The following is a 16,060-nucleotide window of genomic DNA, read 5'->3' as shown; positions in this document are numbered from 1 at the left end:
TTACACAGACCACCCACGTGAGACAGTATGTTGTGAGACAGGAGGTCTGGAGACCGGGGTTGGGTCTCGTTCTGATAGCACCCAGGCATGTGGTCACGGGCAAGTCAGTCCCTGCCCTGAGCCTGATTTTCCTCTTCCCAGCAGAGGTTCTGAACCCTGGATTAACGTGAGAATCATCTCTAGATCCACTCCTAGAGATTCTGATGATCTATAGGTTGTATCATGTGAAATTGTTGGTACTCCATCCTTTCTGACTTACAGAATCAACCCCGGGATGGGCTGGAGCTGGTTCGTACCAGTTTCTGAGAGCTGATTGTTAACTTTTCAGGAATTTTCTGAACCAGCTGTGAGACATTATTAGAAATTAAATTGTATAAACTAACAAATAAGTTATATGAAAAACAAAGGTAATCTAAATGCAATGTTCTAGAGGAGAACACGACATTAGTGGAAAAAATGGTGAAATTCAGATAAACTCTGTGGTTTAGTTAATAGTTAATGTGCTGATGTTAATTTCTTATTTGACAAATGTACCATATTTATGTGAGATATGAACATTAAGAGGAACTTGGTGAAGTATATCCAAGAACTCTCTGTACCGCCTTTGCAACTTGTCCGTAAACCTAAAATTATTCCCTTTTTAAGAGAGCACTCAAACCTCATCCCCTCAATTATTTTACTGTATTTTACTGTTACCTGTGTTTTTGAGGCTATTTATGCCTGTTGTATCTGTATGGTGGAACTACTATACAGTGGTTTGCTACTGCACGTCTCATCCCAACACCATATTCGGTAATGTCATGTTCACTTGAGATCAGCCATGATGGAAGCATTCACAGCACAGAAAGTGGCAAATTCTACACATCAGCCCCTCCCCTCCGAGAGCTGGTTGTTCAGCATTTGCCAGCACACCATGGTTCAATTTCCCATTTAAGTCCCCTTTAAGCAGTATCATTTTGACTTGCCTAGGGGAGAGACGGTCGGCAACTATTATTGACAGACTTGATTATTACGGTTTCCTTTAATGACAGTGAAAATATTAAATTTCCCTGTGGGCTGGGTTAACAATTTTTAAATTATTCTGTAGCGAGGGGAGAAAATTTTGTCTAACTGGAAGAATCAAGCAGGATCTTCCTTTCAGAAGTGTTTTTTTGACAATTTATTAAATAGTGTTTAGGAGACGGGGTCCAGTACCATGCTAACCCACAGAGAGGCACTGTTCCCACACATTTTTTTCTCCTGCTCTTCCTATCAATGTCTGAGACTTAGAAAGTTAAGGGACTATTCAGCATCTTGTGGTTCTTAACTAGGAATTAACTATATAGGTGGCTACCCACTAACTAACAGTGGATATCTCAGGAGCAAGTAGAATTAGGTGTAACTTTACCTTCTTTGCTGTGTTTTATGTCTATTTTTGGCAGTTGTTTGACCTTTGTAACCAGAAAAGAAAAGAAAAAGAAATACGTTAACAGTGAATTCTAAGCTTGTGATTTCCAGGCCGTTGCTCATCTTTCTGGGGACCACTGTCAGCTACCTGTTGAGTCACGGTTTGTGCATTTCAGATGGCTGATCGTAGCTGCAACCGGATGTCTTACTATTGCTCTGGCAATAATGATGCTCCTAGTTCCACAACAACCCCAAGGCCAGTCAGCAAAAAGGTACTGAACAGGGTTAATTTACCCATCCTCTTCTCACTATGATTGAAAATACCTGCCATCAAGTACACTCCTGTCTTGTTCCTGCCCTTCTAACACACACACGCATGCCCGCACGCACACACACACACACACACACACACGCATGCACACACTTTTGCAGCCCTGTCCCAGGTCCCCTATTTTTTGACCACCTAATTACCTACTAACTCAGTCGTTCCCCAATTTACCATGCATCAGAAGTGCCTGGGTGGCTTGCTAAAACTGACTGCTTGCCCCTGCCCCTAGAGTTTCTGATTCAATAGATCTGAAATAGTGCTCAAGGATTTGCATTTCTGACAAGTTCCCAGATAATACTAGTCCAGGAACCACACTTTGAGACCTGAGAACCACTGTATTAGCTTCTTTTTTAGTAAAAGGAGAGCTGGGGATAGTTCATCCTCAACACAATGAATGGCAATAATTAGGTATCATTTATTTCAATACCATATCAAACATGAAAAGCTTCCTTATAATTCTTTCTAATCAGCCTTAGCTATGAGTTCGGAGATTTGACAAGCTGTTATACTGCTCACCAGCACTCATATTAACAGAGTTCTCCAGTTGTCACGTCGTGTGTGGTCTAAGGGGTGGAGGATAAAAAAAACTGCTTACGCCAACTTTTCTCCTCTGCCTGGCACCCAAAAGTCTCACCATTTTAATAACTGCTTAAGTTAAGGTCTTGAGTGTCTTTCAAGACCCCTATTAAAATGTAAATATGCTGATTGGAAGGATAACACAGGAAGCTCTTTGCAACAGCTCACACCACTGGGAACTGTGTGTTAAACAGGCACGGAGGGCTTGAGCCTCAGCACAGCTCACTTTGGACTGGGTGAGGGGAGGATCAGGAGTGGGAGGCCCTGGTAGCGTCGAGCGCTGCAGACTTGGCAGTAATTTGGGCCCCATTTGGCTAGAAAGAGGTACCAGGAGTTAATTCTAAAAGGAGAAGTAAAAGAAGATGTCATGAGGTGCTAAAAATAAATTTTTCACTTAATGTAAATCTTAGCTTTGGGCTTTGCAGAGACTGGTTAGAAGTACCATTTTCCTTCTTAAAACCCATGACTTGCCTACAGCCTGGCTTCCTTCAGGTAGGGCCTGATTTCTTCTGGGCGCAATTGCCTTGTGTTGATTTTGTTTCTGGTCATTTCGATGACCAGAAGGGAATCATTTCACTTCAGAGGGAGGTTTAGTCAGTGTGTTTCCTTAATAGCTCAGCAAACAGAGTTTAGCTCCTTGGCTATTTTCTGTAACCTCGGGAGCAAGGTGTTCTTGTAGTAATGTCGCCTGGTAAGCAACGTAAATTACTTTAAGAAGCGGCTTATCCTCCTCTAATCTCCTCTTGCCATAAGACTCTGGCCGTCAAACTGACCTATTTTCCAAAGGTTACCTTTGAAGCTCATGGAACGTGTCTTTCCTACAATGGGAAGATCCGGGTGTAGCCTAGTTACATCACGGGCAAGCGTAGACCACCTGCTAGATTCACATACAGCCCTGCACCTCTCCCAGGTGGGAGAGCTTCCCTTAAGTCTCGCAACAGCACACAAATGTATTCTCATGTATTAGGATTATAAAGGTTTGACTCATCTGGCAGAATGAAGTGGGACCAAGGACAAGCTGAAATACTTCATCATTCTCCATTCCTCCCTATTAACCCTCAAGGAATATAAATAGTTTAAATACCCAGACATCTGCACAGAGATTTTTCCATTTGTCTCCTTTTAGTTTGGCTGTGTAACTCTCCCATTTTACTGTACATAAGAATCAGTAAATTGTGTTGCATGCCTACTGCACAGTGTGGGTAATTTAAAGGTTTGTCAAGGGTAAGCTTGGCTTTAATCAATTTTTGCTTTGAGTGCTGACTTTAAAACTTTATTTCCACATCCACTGATACTCTAGCATGTGATATTTGGATGTTCAAGTAATTTCAGCTTTCTTACCCACTGAGCAGTAAAAATAAGTTCATCTGTATTTAGTCTACATTTTATGGTTGTAAGATGAATAGAACCCACAGAAAATGCCCAGACATTATTTTTGCCATCAGTTAGGGTGACCAGCCATCCCAGTTTCCGAGGGACTTAGCAAGCCCTTGGGATGTAGGACTTTGCATTTTAAGACCAGGATGGTGTTGACTGAAAAAAACACACAACCTAAAATTTGTTGTATATTTTATGTTTTATGAATTATGTTTTATTCGGGGACATTACTGAGGACTATAGCTGAGGATACAGTCTCTCAGGTATCTGAGGGACTGTTCCAAAGAGGTAAGGGAACAGCCAAGATATACAGGGGGTTTTGCTGGGAAAAACAAAACAAAACATGTAGTTGAACATCAAAAGATGTTCACAAAAAACAGACATCTCAAGTTAATGATTTTAGTGCTTTTCTATGTATGGGAAGATATAAGAGTCTGGGTTCATTGAAATTATTCCTTAGATATGCATCTTAACTATCTAGGGCCAGTATCCTGTTTTTGTCCATTGTGAGTTCCCCTCAGGGTACATGGTCTGGTTGGTCACCATGGCTGATGGCTTGATGGTCTGGAAACCTTCGTTGCTCACTGGAATAGCACTCAACATTTGTTGTTTACTGAAATGACAGGCAAACATTGTTTTTGTCTACAACAGTCTCAGGGAAACTGAGATGAGTTGGCCTCCCTACCTTTAGTCTTAAACTCGTTCCCCATCAAAGCCGTTGTCAAGAGTATTAACAAGTATCCAGATAAACTAGGGAATGGGAAAGATGTGACAGGTGTAAAAAAGCACTGCTACATTTGCAGTCAGATGACTTGACGGGGGAGTATAGACATAAAGTGGAGCATCTGACCCTGGGACACAAAAGTTTAGAAGTTGGGTGAGTTCAAATTGTTACCCCTATGCCTTTTCATGCAGACGACCTACTCATAAGCCCAAACCTTCACGTTTCCCACAAAGCCATAGCGGGATTATAAAAACAGAAATCATTCCATCTAGAAGGGAGCTGAGACACCATGTAGACAGTGGTTCTTTAACTGAGGTCCTTGGACCAGCAGCGTCAGCGTCACCTGGGAGCTTGTTAGAGATGCACGTTCTCAGGCCCAGCCCCAGACCTACTGAATCTGAAACTCTGAGGTGGGCTCAGCAATCTGCTTTTTAACAGATCAAATCTCCAAGGGATTCTGACGCACACTCAAGTTTGAGAACCACTGCTACCCACCAAGTTTATAGATGAGAAAACTGAGGGTACAGAGAGGTAGGGCATACACATGGTCCCGCAGAGGATTCCGGCTGCTACCCATGAATGCTTCCCCCACAGAGTGCATTAGCTTCACTCCCCTGCCGAGGCCATTCCTTTAAACCCAGCTCTCCAGGACAGTACCAGCCTTCCTCTACCTGGTTAAAATGCATTCCAGGCTCAGATTATTTCAGCGCTGACTTTGCCATCCACTATGGTCTCAGACATCTAGGACACATACTAATAAGCTATTACAATTGGGAAAAAAAGAAAAGTGGGATTGGCAAAGAAAGTACCTAGTACAGACCATCATTACTAAGTGTGATGTCTTCATGTTTGCTGTCCAGCATTTCCACGAGGAGCTTGCCCTGCAGATGGTGGTCAGCACTGGAATGGTCAAAGAAACAGTCTTCAAGTACTCCTGGTTCTTCTTTGAGCTTCTGGTGAGATTCTTGCATGTTTATGTCTGTGCTCAATGGGGCACGAAAAGCACATTGCAGACAGGCAGTGAGGTTTCCCATAGCTAGGAACTGACATCTTATCTCCTGAGTAGCTCCTGCAGAAAACCTGAGATCATTCCTTCAATTTTCACTGTCCCTCTCACCCCTTCATCCATCTTCCACCAAATCTTATGATTCCACGTTGAAAATCGACTTCCACCTGCCACTTCTCACCAATCTTCACTGCTCCCCACCCGGCAAAGCTGCCATCATGTCAGCAATCACTTCCTCTTTGCCCGTCTGCATTCACTTTTCCCTCTGCTCATCCAGTCTGCACAGGGCAACTCAATATTAAGAGATAATGACACTCCCCTCTTTAAAACCTTTCGGTGATTTTCAGGGTACTGGAAATAAAGCACACATTTTTCTCATGGCCCAAAAAGCCCTTGGGCGATTCTGTTTCCCTTCATCTCTAACCTTATCTTAGGCCCTATTCCCCCCTATTGTTTCCAGTTTGGTCCTTTGAAGATGCTGAGGCCTTTTCAGCTTCAGAGGCTTCTTAAGATTCTTTTTCCCCTCCCTCCCTTCCATCCCTCTACATACATACACACTTAGGGAGTTCTTCTCCTTAGGTTTCAACTTTAATGTCACAACCTCTGAGAGGCCCTTTCTGACCACCTTGTACCATAATATGTCTTCCATTCTATTCATCTCCTTTTAAACACCCTCTTTATTTCCTTCCTAGCACTTATCACAATTCGTAATTGTTTTTCTCTCTTGCCTATTGGATTCCTAGGGTTGGGGTCTGTCTTCTTCATTGCCCTGTCTCTAGCCCCTGAACAGGGCTTGGCATCATACAAGCACCAACTAATATTTGTTGGGGGGAAAAATGAAACTTGTATATCTGTTTACCTGCAACTTCTATCCATTCTCTAGAAGAAAAGCAAAAGGTACAGCATACTCCTTCATTTAAAAAGAAAGAGAATAACGGTAATACCTGTATTATACTGGAAGGGAAAGGATTTTGCTGTCAAGCCACTAGAATAAGCATTTTGTCAGTGTTGATAAATTGACACACATTGTGAAATGTGGTTAAATGAAAAAGGTATGAAAGCACAGACACTAACTACAGGAAAATGCACATGCAAACAATTCAGAGGATGAAGAGTGGGTTGAGATTTACTGATGGAGCTGGCTTTATATTGACTGGGTTCCTTCCTCTGTGACACTGTGTAAGTGGATAACTTTTTTAAAGAGAGAGATGATAGGATTTTCACCTGAGCCCTAGTTTATCCATGTAATTTCAAGCCCACGTAAAAGAGAACAATTCTGAACAACAGGACCTAGAGAACAAGAGGGTCTAAGGAAACAAAAATAAAACACACATTGGAAAGGAAATGGGAAGTAGGGTGCAACAGAGTTAAAAAGAAGCCAGGCCCATGCCGCACAAGCACATCCAGGATTCACATCCCTTAGAGTTTCACCAGGTTCCCACCTGTCGTTTGAGAAAGGTATTGCTAGAGAGATGTCTTTTCAGAATACAGTCCCAGATGCCTGCAGCAGAATCACCTAGGAGTGCTTAGTGAAAATAAAGCAGACCTGGAGCCCCTCCCTACATTACTGAGTGCCATGCGGAGGGGGAAGCCAGCTGCCTGAACCTGTCTGCCCAGGTGCCTTCCAAGCACGATGAAGATGCACTAGTCCACACCGCCTCTGCTCTGTGAAGCCTGCAGAGCTAAGGGTCTTACATGCAGCCAGCACTAGGAGTTTGTATTTGAAAAGCCACACTGACTCAGGTGGGCATCTGCAGCTCAGAAGTCTTGGAGCAACAGCATAAGCAGTGAGACGTGAGCTTTGTGCTCTGGCAAGACAAGGCTGGCCATCACCTCTTTCTTGAGGCAGAAGAAGGGTCAGACGCACCACTCCGTGCCCTGTACCTCCCGGTTCTGTCTACCCATCCCACCACCATCAAGTTTCTCCATAAAGAAGATTTACTCAGCTCATAATCCATCTATAGACAATCTATATAAATAATCTTCAACTGAGTTGATCTGCCATATGGCAAATTTTAAAAGACATGGAGCAAAAACTCTTTTGACATCGTAGAATCTCTTGGAAGAGAGTCCCAAAGGAAAGCAGTGTCTCAGTTCAAAGATGGTTCGTGTCGTTTACTCACACACATGCACACATACGCACACACTTCACCGCATCATTCTTAGATCTCATTGAATAGTTATGCATTATAAGCTCTGTCGTGAGCCGTTATCCCCAGTGCACACACAGGACCCTGAGGCTAAGTAGGGGTTTGCCCGACGCTCTCAGCCAGCGGGGACAGAGCCTCAATTCCACAGTGCTCTAGTCCAAGTTCTGTTCCTCTGCCATTTTGCTTCTCCTTGGGAGCTTAAAGTTACAAAACATTTTCTTAGCCTCCCATATTAACATCATGCGAAATCTTTGCATCCTGAAGTCAACTTTAATGCAGTGCTACGATAACTATCCCATTCTCAGTCGGAACGGACTCTGCATTGCTAGGCCTAAGTGGCTCTTCATGGCATCTTAGAGCTCTCTTTCAAAGGCAAGTTTGCATTCTCTGCAAATGTAATGATACTCTTGTCCATCATATAATACCAGTAACAGCTGGCATTCCCAAGGGAGGAAAAATAATAACATCTAAAATGTGTGGAGCGTCTGTGTACTTGCCAGGCACTGTTGTAAGCATTGTAAGCATTATCTTGTTGAATCCTCAGATGACCTCCAGGCAGGAGCTTTCCATCATCCCCAGTTTACAGATGGGGTTGGAGGAAGGGTGGAGGCCATAAGGGGAAGTCTCCAGGTCTGCCGAAGACTTCATCAGTACTGCTTCGGTGCCCCTAATTACAGGGAGCTGACCATGGAAAAGGTGAAAATTGCTTTTGATCTTGCACATTTATTTACTAGGACTCAGTAGGCTCAGAGAAGAGAGAAAAAGCTAAAGCCGATAGCCCTCTTTCCTCTAGGAGGCCTTTATGGTAAACAGATGCAGAAGCTGGAAAGAAAGTCCTGCTGATGTGAGCGCGTGGAGGGGGTTGGGCGAAGTGCAGATCACCCAGGACACCGACTACCCAGTCACCTGGGTAGCTCTGCAGGTTCTAACTGTCTGTCAAGGTCCTGGACAGTGCGGACATTGCTCAAAAGGGTTAACTGAAAAGCATTTATCAAAGGGACTTTGCCCAGGGTACGTGCTGGGTTACAGGAGCAGATAAGGGTTGGTGAGGCACCCTGGGAGCAGGAGGTACTGGAAGCCTTTCTCTCTCCTAGCTCTCAAGAAGCAGGGGTATGGAATAGTGTAACTGGGGCTGAGAGAAAGCTGAGACAGAGAAGAGGGTCCATGTGACAGGAGCTGGCATCTTAGAGAAACACTGCCACTGCCAGAAGCATGCCACACGGGGCTGAGGACAGTGGAGTCCATGTGTACCTGGACCATGCTCTTCTCCCGCCCTCTGGTCCCCTGCTGGTGCCTCCCATTGGCCAGCTCCAACCAGAAGCCTAAGTTCAAGGAGCCCTGAATGATGTAGCCCATAGGGATCCGCTTCCCAAGGCTCAGAGACAGGTGGATAAGGGCAAGAAAGGGAGCTGGAGGCAAATGGAAACGATCAGCCCAGCCAGAACTTTGCAAGGAAATTGATCTGGGACTCAGACAGGACGCCCAGTCCTCCACACATTGCTTGTGCATTTGCCTTACAGATGCCTAGGAAGTTGTTTCAAACCCAAAACAGGTTTTGTTTTTCCCAAGAAGTTTGAAGAGAAAGAAGTGGTAATCTCCTTGGGCTTAGCCAACAACCTGGGCAATTTAACATCCTGTCGTTGTATTAATGCCCATGTGCTAATGAACAACCACTTTGGCATCAGAGCTGTTGAACACAACCCTAGGGCAGATTTCACACTTGCTAATGAATAAATCTCCATTCTTCTAGAAACTGCTGAGCCAGACTTTGGGGACCCAGAGGTAAATGGTGACCTGGTTTACTCAGGACGTGAAGTTTTACACCAAGGGGTTCTTGGTATCCCTGCTTTGAAGAGTGGGTCACAGAGGCCAATATGGGGGACAATATTTTCCTGCCTTGTCCCACCCTATAAATAATGGGCCAAGTCTCCACTGCTATTTCTACTGGGGGTTCCTCTCTGGAGATGCAAAGGACGCAGTAGTTGGCAAGTAGCTGACAGTCTGGCAAGAGGCCATTAGTTGGAACTGTGGTATTGTGAGGATTATCTGTTTGATTGTAGGATGGCCAAAACTCAGCAAGCAGGAGCCAAACACAGCAGTGAGTTCTAAAAGCCCCGTGCTGGGGTGGGTGAGGCAGCAGGGAATCAGGAGCACATAGCCCAGAGCAAAGGGCCCTCGTCTTCCTTGGGCCTTTGTTAGGGTCATAGTGAGAAAGGCACTTTGTCAGACAAATATCGGGTCCAGTTCCCACCTCTCCAGGTCCTCCACCAAGTGCATGAGACTCTATGAGGTACAGACATGTCTGTGTGTGCTGAACTGAGAAGGGCTCTACCATGAAAAGAAACTATGGTTCTCACCCTGGACTTCAAGATTTTATGTTCTGAGGTCTTCCCCAAGCTAGCTATGGCATTATTTGAAAACAGCACATTTACCTGTCTGTTTTTACTTCTTAATTTACCTTTTCTTTGGTTTTTCTTTTTATCTCTGTTTATATCAGTGCTAAAAAAAAATTGCCAGCCCTGCATTCTTAGAAACAGAAATCTGTAATTAGTACTCTTAGCAGTGAAAGTCAGTTTCCCATACACTGTCTTTGTCCCCTCTTCTTCCAGCCCTGACCTAGGGGGTAACCTACAGGCAAGTGTGGGCGGTTTAACTTCCAGGGCCATTTCTTTTTGCAGTGACTCTCAAACTAGCATGGACACATTTCTGGAAAGGGTAGGCATCCGACCACAACATCTCCAAGCCTTTCCCGTCAGACTGTCCCTAATAGCTTTGAGAAGCTTCCAACGAGGATAAGGCGCAACCTCAGACTATATTAAGGGGATTGTATTGACCCACAGATCTCCTGGCCCAGGAAGAAGTCCAAAAAATAGGCATGATCTTGACTTAAAATTGAGCTGGTGTTGTACTAGTCATAATACAGGTAATCACTGATTGATGTGCAGGTTTTTATCTAAACTACATATACATTAAATAAGTATTTTAAATGTATAATTATATAATATAAATGTATAATATATATGTATATTTAGCAAGCTAGTCTTATAAAACTCAAAACATAATTCCTCCTAGAGGTAATGTTCCAAATAGTGGTTAAGTTTCCAGCTAGCATACTATAGAATTATTTCTGGAAAAACTGTTCACCCGTTCAACTTGAAACTGGACATAAGAGGAGCATTTCTCTCTTCTTCCCCTTACTGTAGTTTCATAGACAGAAATGACTTCAGTTCACATCAAAAACAGTCTCAGAAACAGCTCCTTTTTCTGTAATGTCTTATGTGCCATGATAGGGTGGTACCTCAGTGGCCATGGCGGTCCACTGCCTTCCCAGTTGAGAGAAGGGGAGTCTTGTGACACCACAGCTAAAGAATTAAGCTCCCTGGCTTTGTGAGCAGCAAGAAGGGAGCCCCCTGACTTGAGGTCAAGAAGAGGGCACCCTTCCCATCTCCTGCCGCCATGGTAACCATCCGGGTGTCAGGAGCGTTTTTCAGACCAGAGCCTCCTTGGGCAACCACCAGCACAAAGTATTAGGAAGTCCATTGTTAATGAGCTTTTCTTCCAGGCTCTTCCCCTTTATCACAGTGTACAAGCAGGACCACAGTTTCCACGTTGACATTTCCCCCATCTTCTCGGTAGGTGAAAAGCATGGCCCAGTATGTACATAACATGGACAAACGGGACAATTTTCGGAGGACTCGATTTTCTGACCGCTTCAAAGATGACATAACTACCATTGTTAATGTGGTCACCTCGGAGATTGCAGCCCTTTTAGTAAAACCTCAGAAGGTAACTGTGTCGTTTTCTTCTTTACTTTCTAAATTTTTTCCCTTGGGCATATGTTATTTTCATAATCAAAGAAAAATAAGCATCATCTTAAAACAGTAATTTAAATGTAACTAACTGTCCATAACAACTGAATGCAGTATGTTATACTGGACAGCACCCTGGGGTGGGGCTAGGGACTGCTATCAAGAAATGACAGTATGGAATTGCAATAGTTTTAATTATTGTATCAATGTAGCTATGAGAGATAATACTCTTATTCTTAGGAAATATACCCTGAAGTATTATGAGGTAAATGGTGATGCATATTTGCAACCTACCCTCAAATGGTTAAAAAAAATTGTATATGAAGAGAGAATGATAAAGCAAATGTAACAAAATGTCAGGTATTGATGAGTCTAGTTAAAGGAATTCTTTTTACTATTCTTGCACCTTTTCCATAAATTTGAAATTATTTCAAAGTAGAAAGTAAAAAAAATATGTAAAATGAAATAAAACAAAATTCTAAAATTTGAAGTAGAATTGAAAATTCTATAAAATTTGAAGCAGCAGTGATCATTTATCAATACCTTATCACTATGAAGAATTTGTATGTTACCATGTCCTCACAAGAAGAAATGTCCATTTGGTTATTTCGTATGGCAAACTTTGCGAGAGCAGCAATGGTGTCTCCGTTTTGGCAGGCATGAAAAATAAGGCACAGTGAGGTTGATAAATTTTCCAAAAGTCACACAACTAGCAGTAAAGTCAAGACTGAAGATTCCAAGCCCAGAATATTCAGACAGTTACTTAAGGAGTGGTCCATGTGGAGGATGCTAAGAGCATGAGGACTTGCTGCTCCTCGGTAACAGTGGAAACTTCTTTACCAAGTCTCCATCCAGGCCAGTGGCTGGTCAGCTTGGCCTGAATTTGCAAACTGCACATCATAACAAGACAAAAATATTTTCAAATCATGTTTTCAATAGTGTCAGAGCAAATTGATTTATCATTCTGAGAATAAAGGACATAAACATGAAAAAGTGAATCCCCGATTGCTCTGAAGTGCTGTCAAATCCCTCATAAATATGAGCACTGCGAAGCAATAAAAACAAAACCCTGGCCTCAGTTCATGCAAGAGTTCACTCTACCGTGTATGACTCTGAGCTCTCTTAGGCTGAGAATGCTGTCTAATTGGAGAAAAAAAAATCCTTAAGTAAAAACTGATTCTTTTATCCTGATAAGATCTTCTGCAACAATCCTTACAAATTAAGAATCTATCTCATTGAAGACAGTGAATACATTTCAACTATTGTTTTGCTGAAACAATAGTTACCAGAATTGAATAAATTATAGTAGAGCAGTATAAAGAAAGATGAGAAACCAGAATGTAGGAAAATGTTCATAATATAATGTTGAATGAATAAATTCAGGACCTATTGTATACAGAGAATGAGCTCAATTATATACAAATAAATATGCACATAGGAACGAAAGCCTAGCAGGAAATGTGTCTAAATATTAACAGTAGATAAGGAATTACTTCATTCAACACTCATGGCATCAATTAAGTTCTAAGTTATATTTGCTATAGTTTTGCAGGGTTACCTGCCTTGCTCAGTATCTTCCAGAGGGACACTGGCTGAAAACATAGGACCTGCCTCTCCCAGCTTTCCCACCAGGGACCTGGGAGTTTATGACGAGGGTTTACCACCAAATGATGTGGGTGTTTGTATATGTTTGTTTTTAAGGAAATTGAACAGGCGGAAAAGATCAACATTAGCCTGGCTTTCTTCTTGTATGACCTCCTCTCACTCATGGATCGTGGCTTTGTGTTTAACCTCATCAAACATTATTGCAACCAGGTGAGTGTTCCCTCAGACCCAGCCCCATTGTTCCCGGTTCCTTCCCGTCTGATGTGATGCTCGTTGCTGTGGCACGCGCTTTTGTTCATTGCCAAGTGAGACAACTTGACTCTTGTACATTCTGGGTTTTGTGGTATATTCTTCGAGTCATTTGTTTTGTGCCACAGACATCTGTAGACACACTGGTTTGTGTGGATTCCTGGAGCATTTACCAACCCAGCACAGAAGGGCCAACAAATTAATCTATGGGAATTGAAATTTGTTAGTTATATGAGCTGCTTTCTTCAATTTAACATTTAACAGAAATTACATGACTGTAGCATTCAGTCTTTGAGCAGTTATAGAATTGAAAATACGAGGTCTCTTTTCACCTATCAGGGTAATTAATTAAACTGTAGTTGTGAACTTCTGACATTAAAGAACCCTGGTAAAATCAGTCAAAGAGACAGAATTTGACCTAGCACAAAGCAAATACTGTCTTCTGGTGTATCAGTAGAGGATTATTTCCAAGACCCCTCCCCAACTCCCCCAAGGATAACCTAAATTCATGGATGCTCAAGTCCCTTCTATAAAATAGCATAATATTTGCAAATAATTTACACACATCCTCCCATATACTTTAAATCATCTCTGGATTGCTTATAATACCAAATAAAATGTAAATGCTATGTAACTAGTTGCCAGTACAAATTCGAGTTTTGCTTTTTGGAATTTCCTGGAATTTCTCTTCTGCATATTTTCAATCCTCAGTTGTACCCACAGATACAGAAACTGTGGATACAGGGGGCCAACTGTATTTTATAAACCAGGAGCATCTTATCAGTGCCATCTCCCCAGATCTTTCAAATGGAACTCTTCTTTTGTTCACTATCCTCCTCAAACTATCCCAACAGTAGAAATATAAGTAGCGGGTATTATGGCCGCTCTTCCTTTCCTTCCATAGTTCCACTTTAGGACCACCAGTATCCTTGCCGCTAACGGCACTCCCTTCCGCCACTGTCTTCACTGCCACCAGCCTCACCACCCACCACCTCCCCATCACCATCACTGTCACCACCCCTGGTTTCTTCCCATGGACAAAGCACTGTGTTAAGCACTATATAGAAATTGTATCCTTTGATCCTTGCAAAGTGTTATTGTCAACATTTTGCAGATGATAAGGCTGAAGTTCAGAGGAGTCATGTAACTCCTCCAGGGAAGAATGAGCCATGGCTACCTAACTCGAGGTACAGTGGGTTCATTACTCTGTTCTACCAGGACTAACTCTCTGTAATTAATCCCTTAATGACCTTAAATAAGTCATTCAATTTCTATGGGTCTCATTTCCTCCTTTGTAAAATAAAAGGATCTCCTGTCCCCCCCTAAAAAGACCATGACTGTTCTAATGGGACTCCTGATAAGGAAGATGACTCATGAAAAGAGAATCCTACGGAAACATCAGAAGTCCCAGAGCACCAACCTCTTGTGCAGCCTGACCTCCTGACCCTGCATGGATCTTCTGTCCCCATCCCACCAGAATGGAGTGGTGAGGGATGCGCCTTTTCTCACTGCCATCCCTCTCAGGTGTCTAGGTTGGCAGGTCACTGGATGAATTGCAAATATATATTAATCTGTTTTTCAAAACTTAAAGTTGGATATATGGAAAGGAGCTACTGGAACACCACTATAGGTCCAGGGTTGGCCTCTGTAAAAGAAAAAATTTATCCATGACACTTGGTAGATCATAAGGCAGACTTTATTCAGGACCATCATGATACATATAGGGACCACTGCATTGGGTTTTTCAGTAGGGGAGAGAGATTGGGTTCAACTCTGAATACAACAGGAGAAATGCCAATTTATAGCCAAGGAACAGAGAAGGAGTAGTCAGTGGATAAAAAATTACTGAGGAAACATCAGGGGTTATGGGAGAATTCTGGCCAAGCTAACCTAACAGGATTCTCGCTGAAGGTATGCCAGGGTGATGGGATACCACCTGGCGGGTGGTGAGGGATGAGGAATTGGGTCAGATCTCAAGAGTGATCAGATATCAAGGGTGGGTGATTCCGACTAAAGTGACTTAGCAAGATCCTTGTGAAAATTGGGCTCTTAAGGAATGCCCAAGGGCAGGCCTATTTGAAAAAGAGCTCAGAGGAGCCTGACAAGAGTTTGGTCGAAGAGAGAATCTTTGTCGCCGCTCATATCAGGGCAGCTTTTATTACCAAATGCAAATAAAATAAGGCAATCAAAAGTAGATATCTACCTGCCCTGAAAATACACGTTTTTACTTTCTCTTTCTCTTTTCAATCCTTTCTTCTGCGTATACTTCTCATTCACCCCCCTTTCCTCTTTCCTGTCTCAGCTTCCAGAGAGCCTTAGACTGGGAATCTGGAGACCTGTGTTCTAATTTCACTGATGTCATTAAACACCTCTGTGTTCCGGGAGCATCACTGTTTGGGGCACAAGCTTCCTGGTCTGCAGCATGATGAGGCTGGGTTAGGTTTCATCAGGCTTTAACATTCTGATTCTCTGCTGTCTGTCAGCGACATCCACGGACATTGCTTAACACGGTTAGCAGCACACAGGCCTAAGAAGGTCACTGATCCCAGTTGATGGTGACCTAATTCATTGATCCCAGCGATCTAGGTACACTGAGAACATCATACCTGAGGCAAGTTCTCTTCTTCCAGGGTCCTTTGATTTCATCATTTTGCATAACCTGATTCAAACATTGTCATGTTTCCTATCATTTGTGGATTTTGTGACCATGAGTATAACCTTAGTCTTTTATTACTACACACTAACAGCAGACAAACATAGTTTTTCAGTTGTTCTCTGTCACTTTCAATATGTCACTAAGTTAGCACCCATCCCTTGGTTAGGGCCACTGAGGCTACGGCTTTGGGTCCT

The 16,060-nt window shown here is 42.9% G+C and overlaps 1 protein-coding gene across 5 annotated transcripts in view; it reads left to right on the top strand.

Annotated features, from left to right (window-relative positions):
• DOCK8 (dedicator of cytokinesis 8) overlaps positions 1–16,060 on the top strand; it is a 207,242-nt gene that overhangs the window by 138,775 nt on the left and 52,407 nt on the right. For all 5 annotated transcript variants that reach the window (XR_009051221.1, XM_057720569.1, XM_057720571.1 and 2 more), the window contains 4 exons: positions 1,563–1,658; positions 5,252–5,347; positions 11,184–11,333; positions 13,058–13,171. Coding sequence is in view for 4 of the 5 variants with exons in the window: in XM_057720569.1 (XP_057576552.1) it covers positions 1,563–1,658; positions 5,252–5,347; positions 11,184–11,333; positions 13,058–13,171 (456 nt within the window). In the remaining variant the exon portion in view is untranslated. The remainder of the gene's footprint in view (positions 1–1,562; positions 1,659–5,251; positions 5,348–11,183; positions 11,334–13,057; positions 13,172–16,060) is intronic.

The sequence above is a fragment of the Hippopotamus amphibius genome, chromosome 2 (assembly GCF_030028045.1).
Source record: "Hippopotamus amphibius kiboko isolate mHipAmp2 chromosome 2, mHipAmp2.hap2, whole genome shotgun sequence".
NCBI lineage: Eukaryota > Metazoa > Chordata > Mammalia > Artiodactyla > Hippopotamidae > Hippopotamus > Hippopotamus amphibius.
Note: the sequence above shows the minus strand (reverse complement) of the source record. Positions and strands in the feature narration are given on the sequence as shown.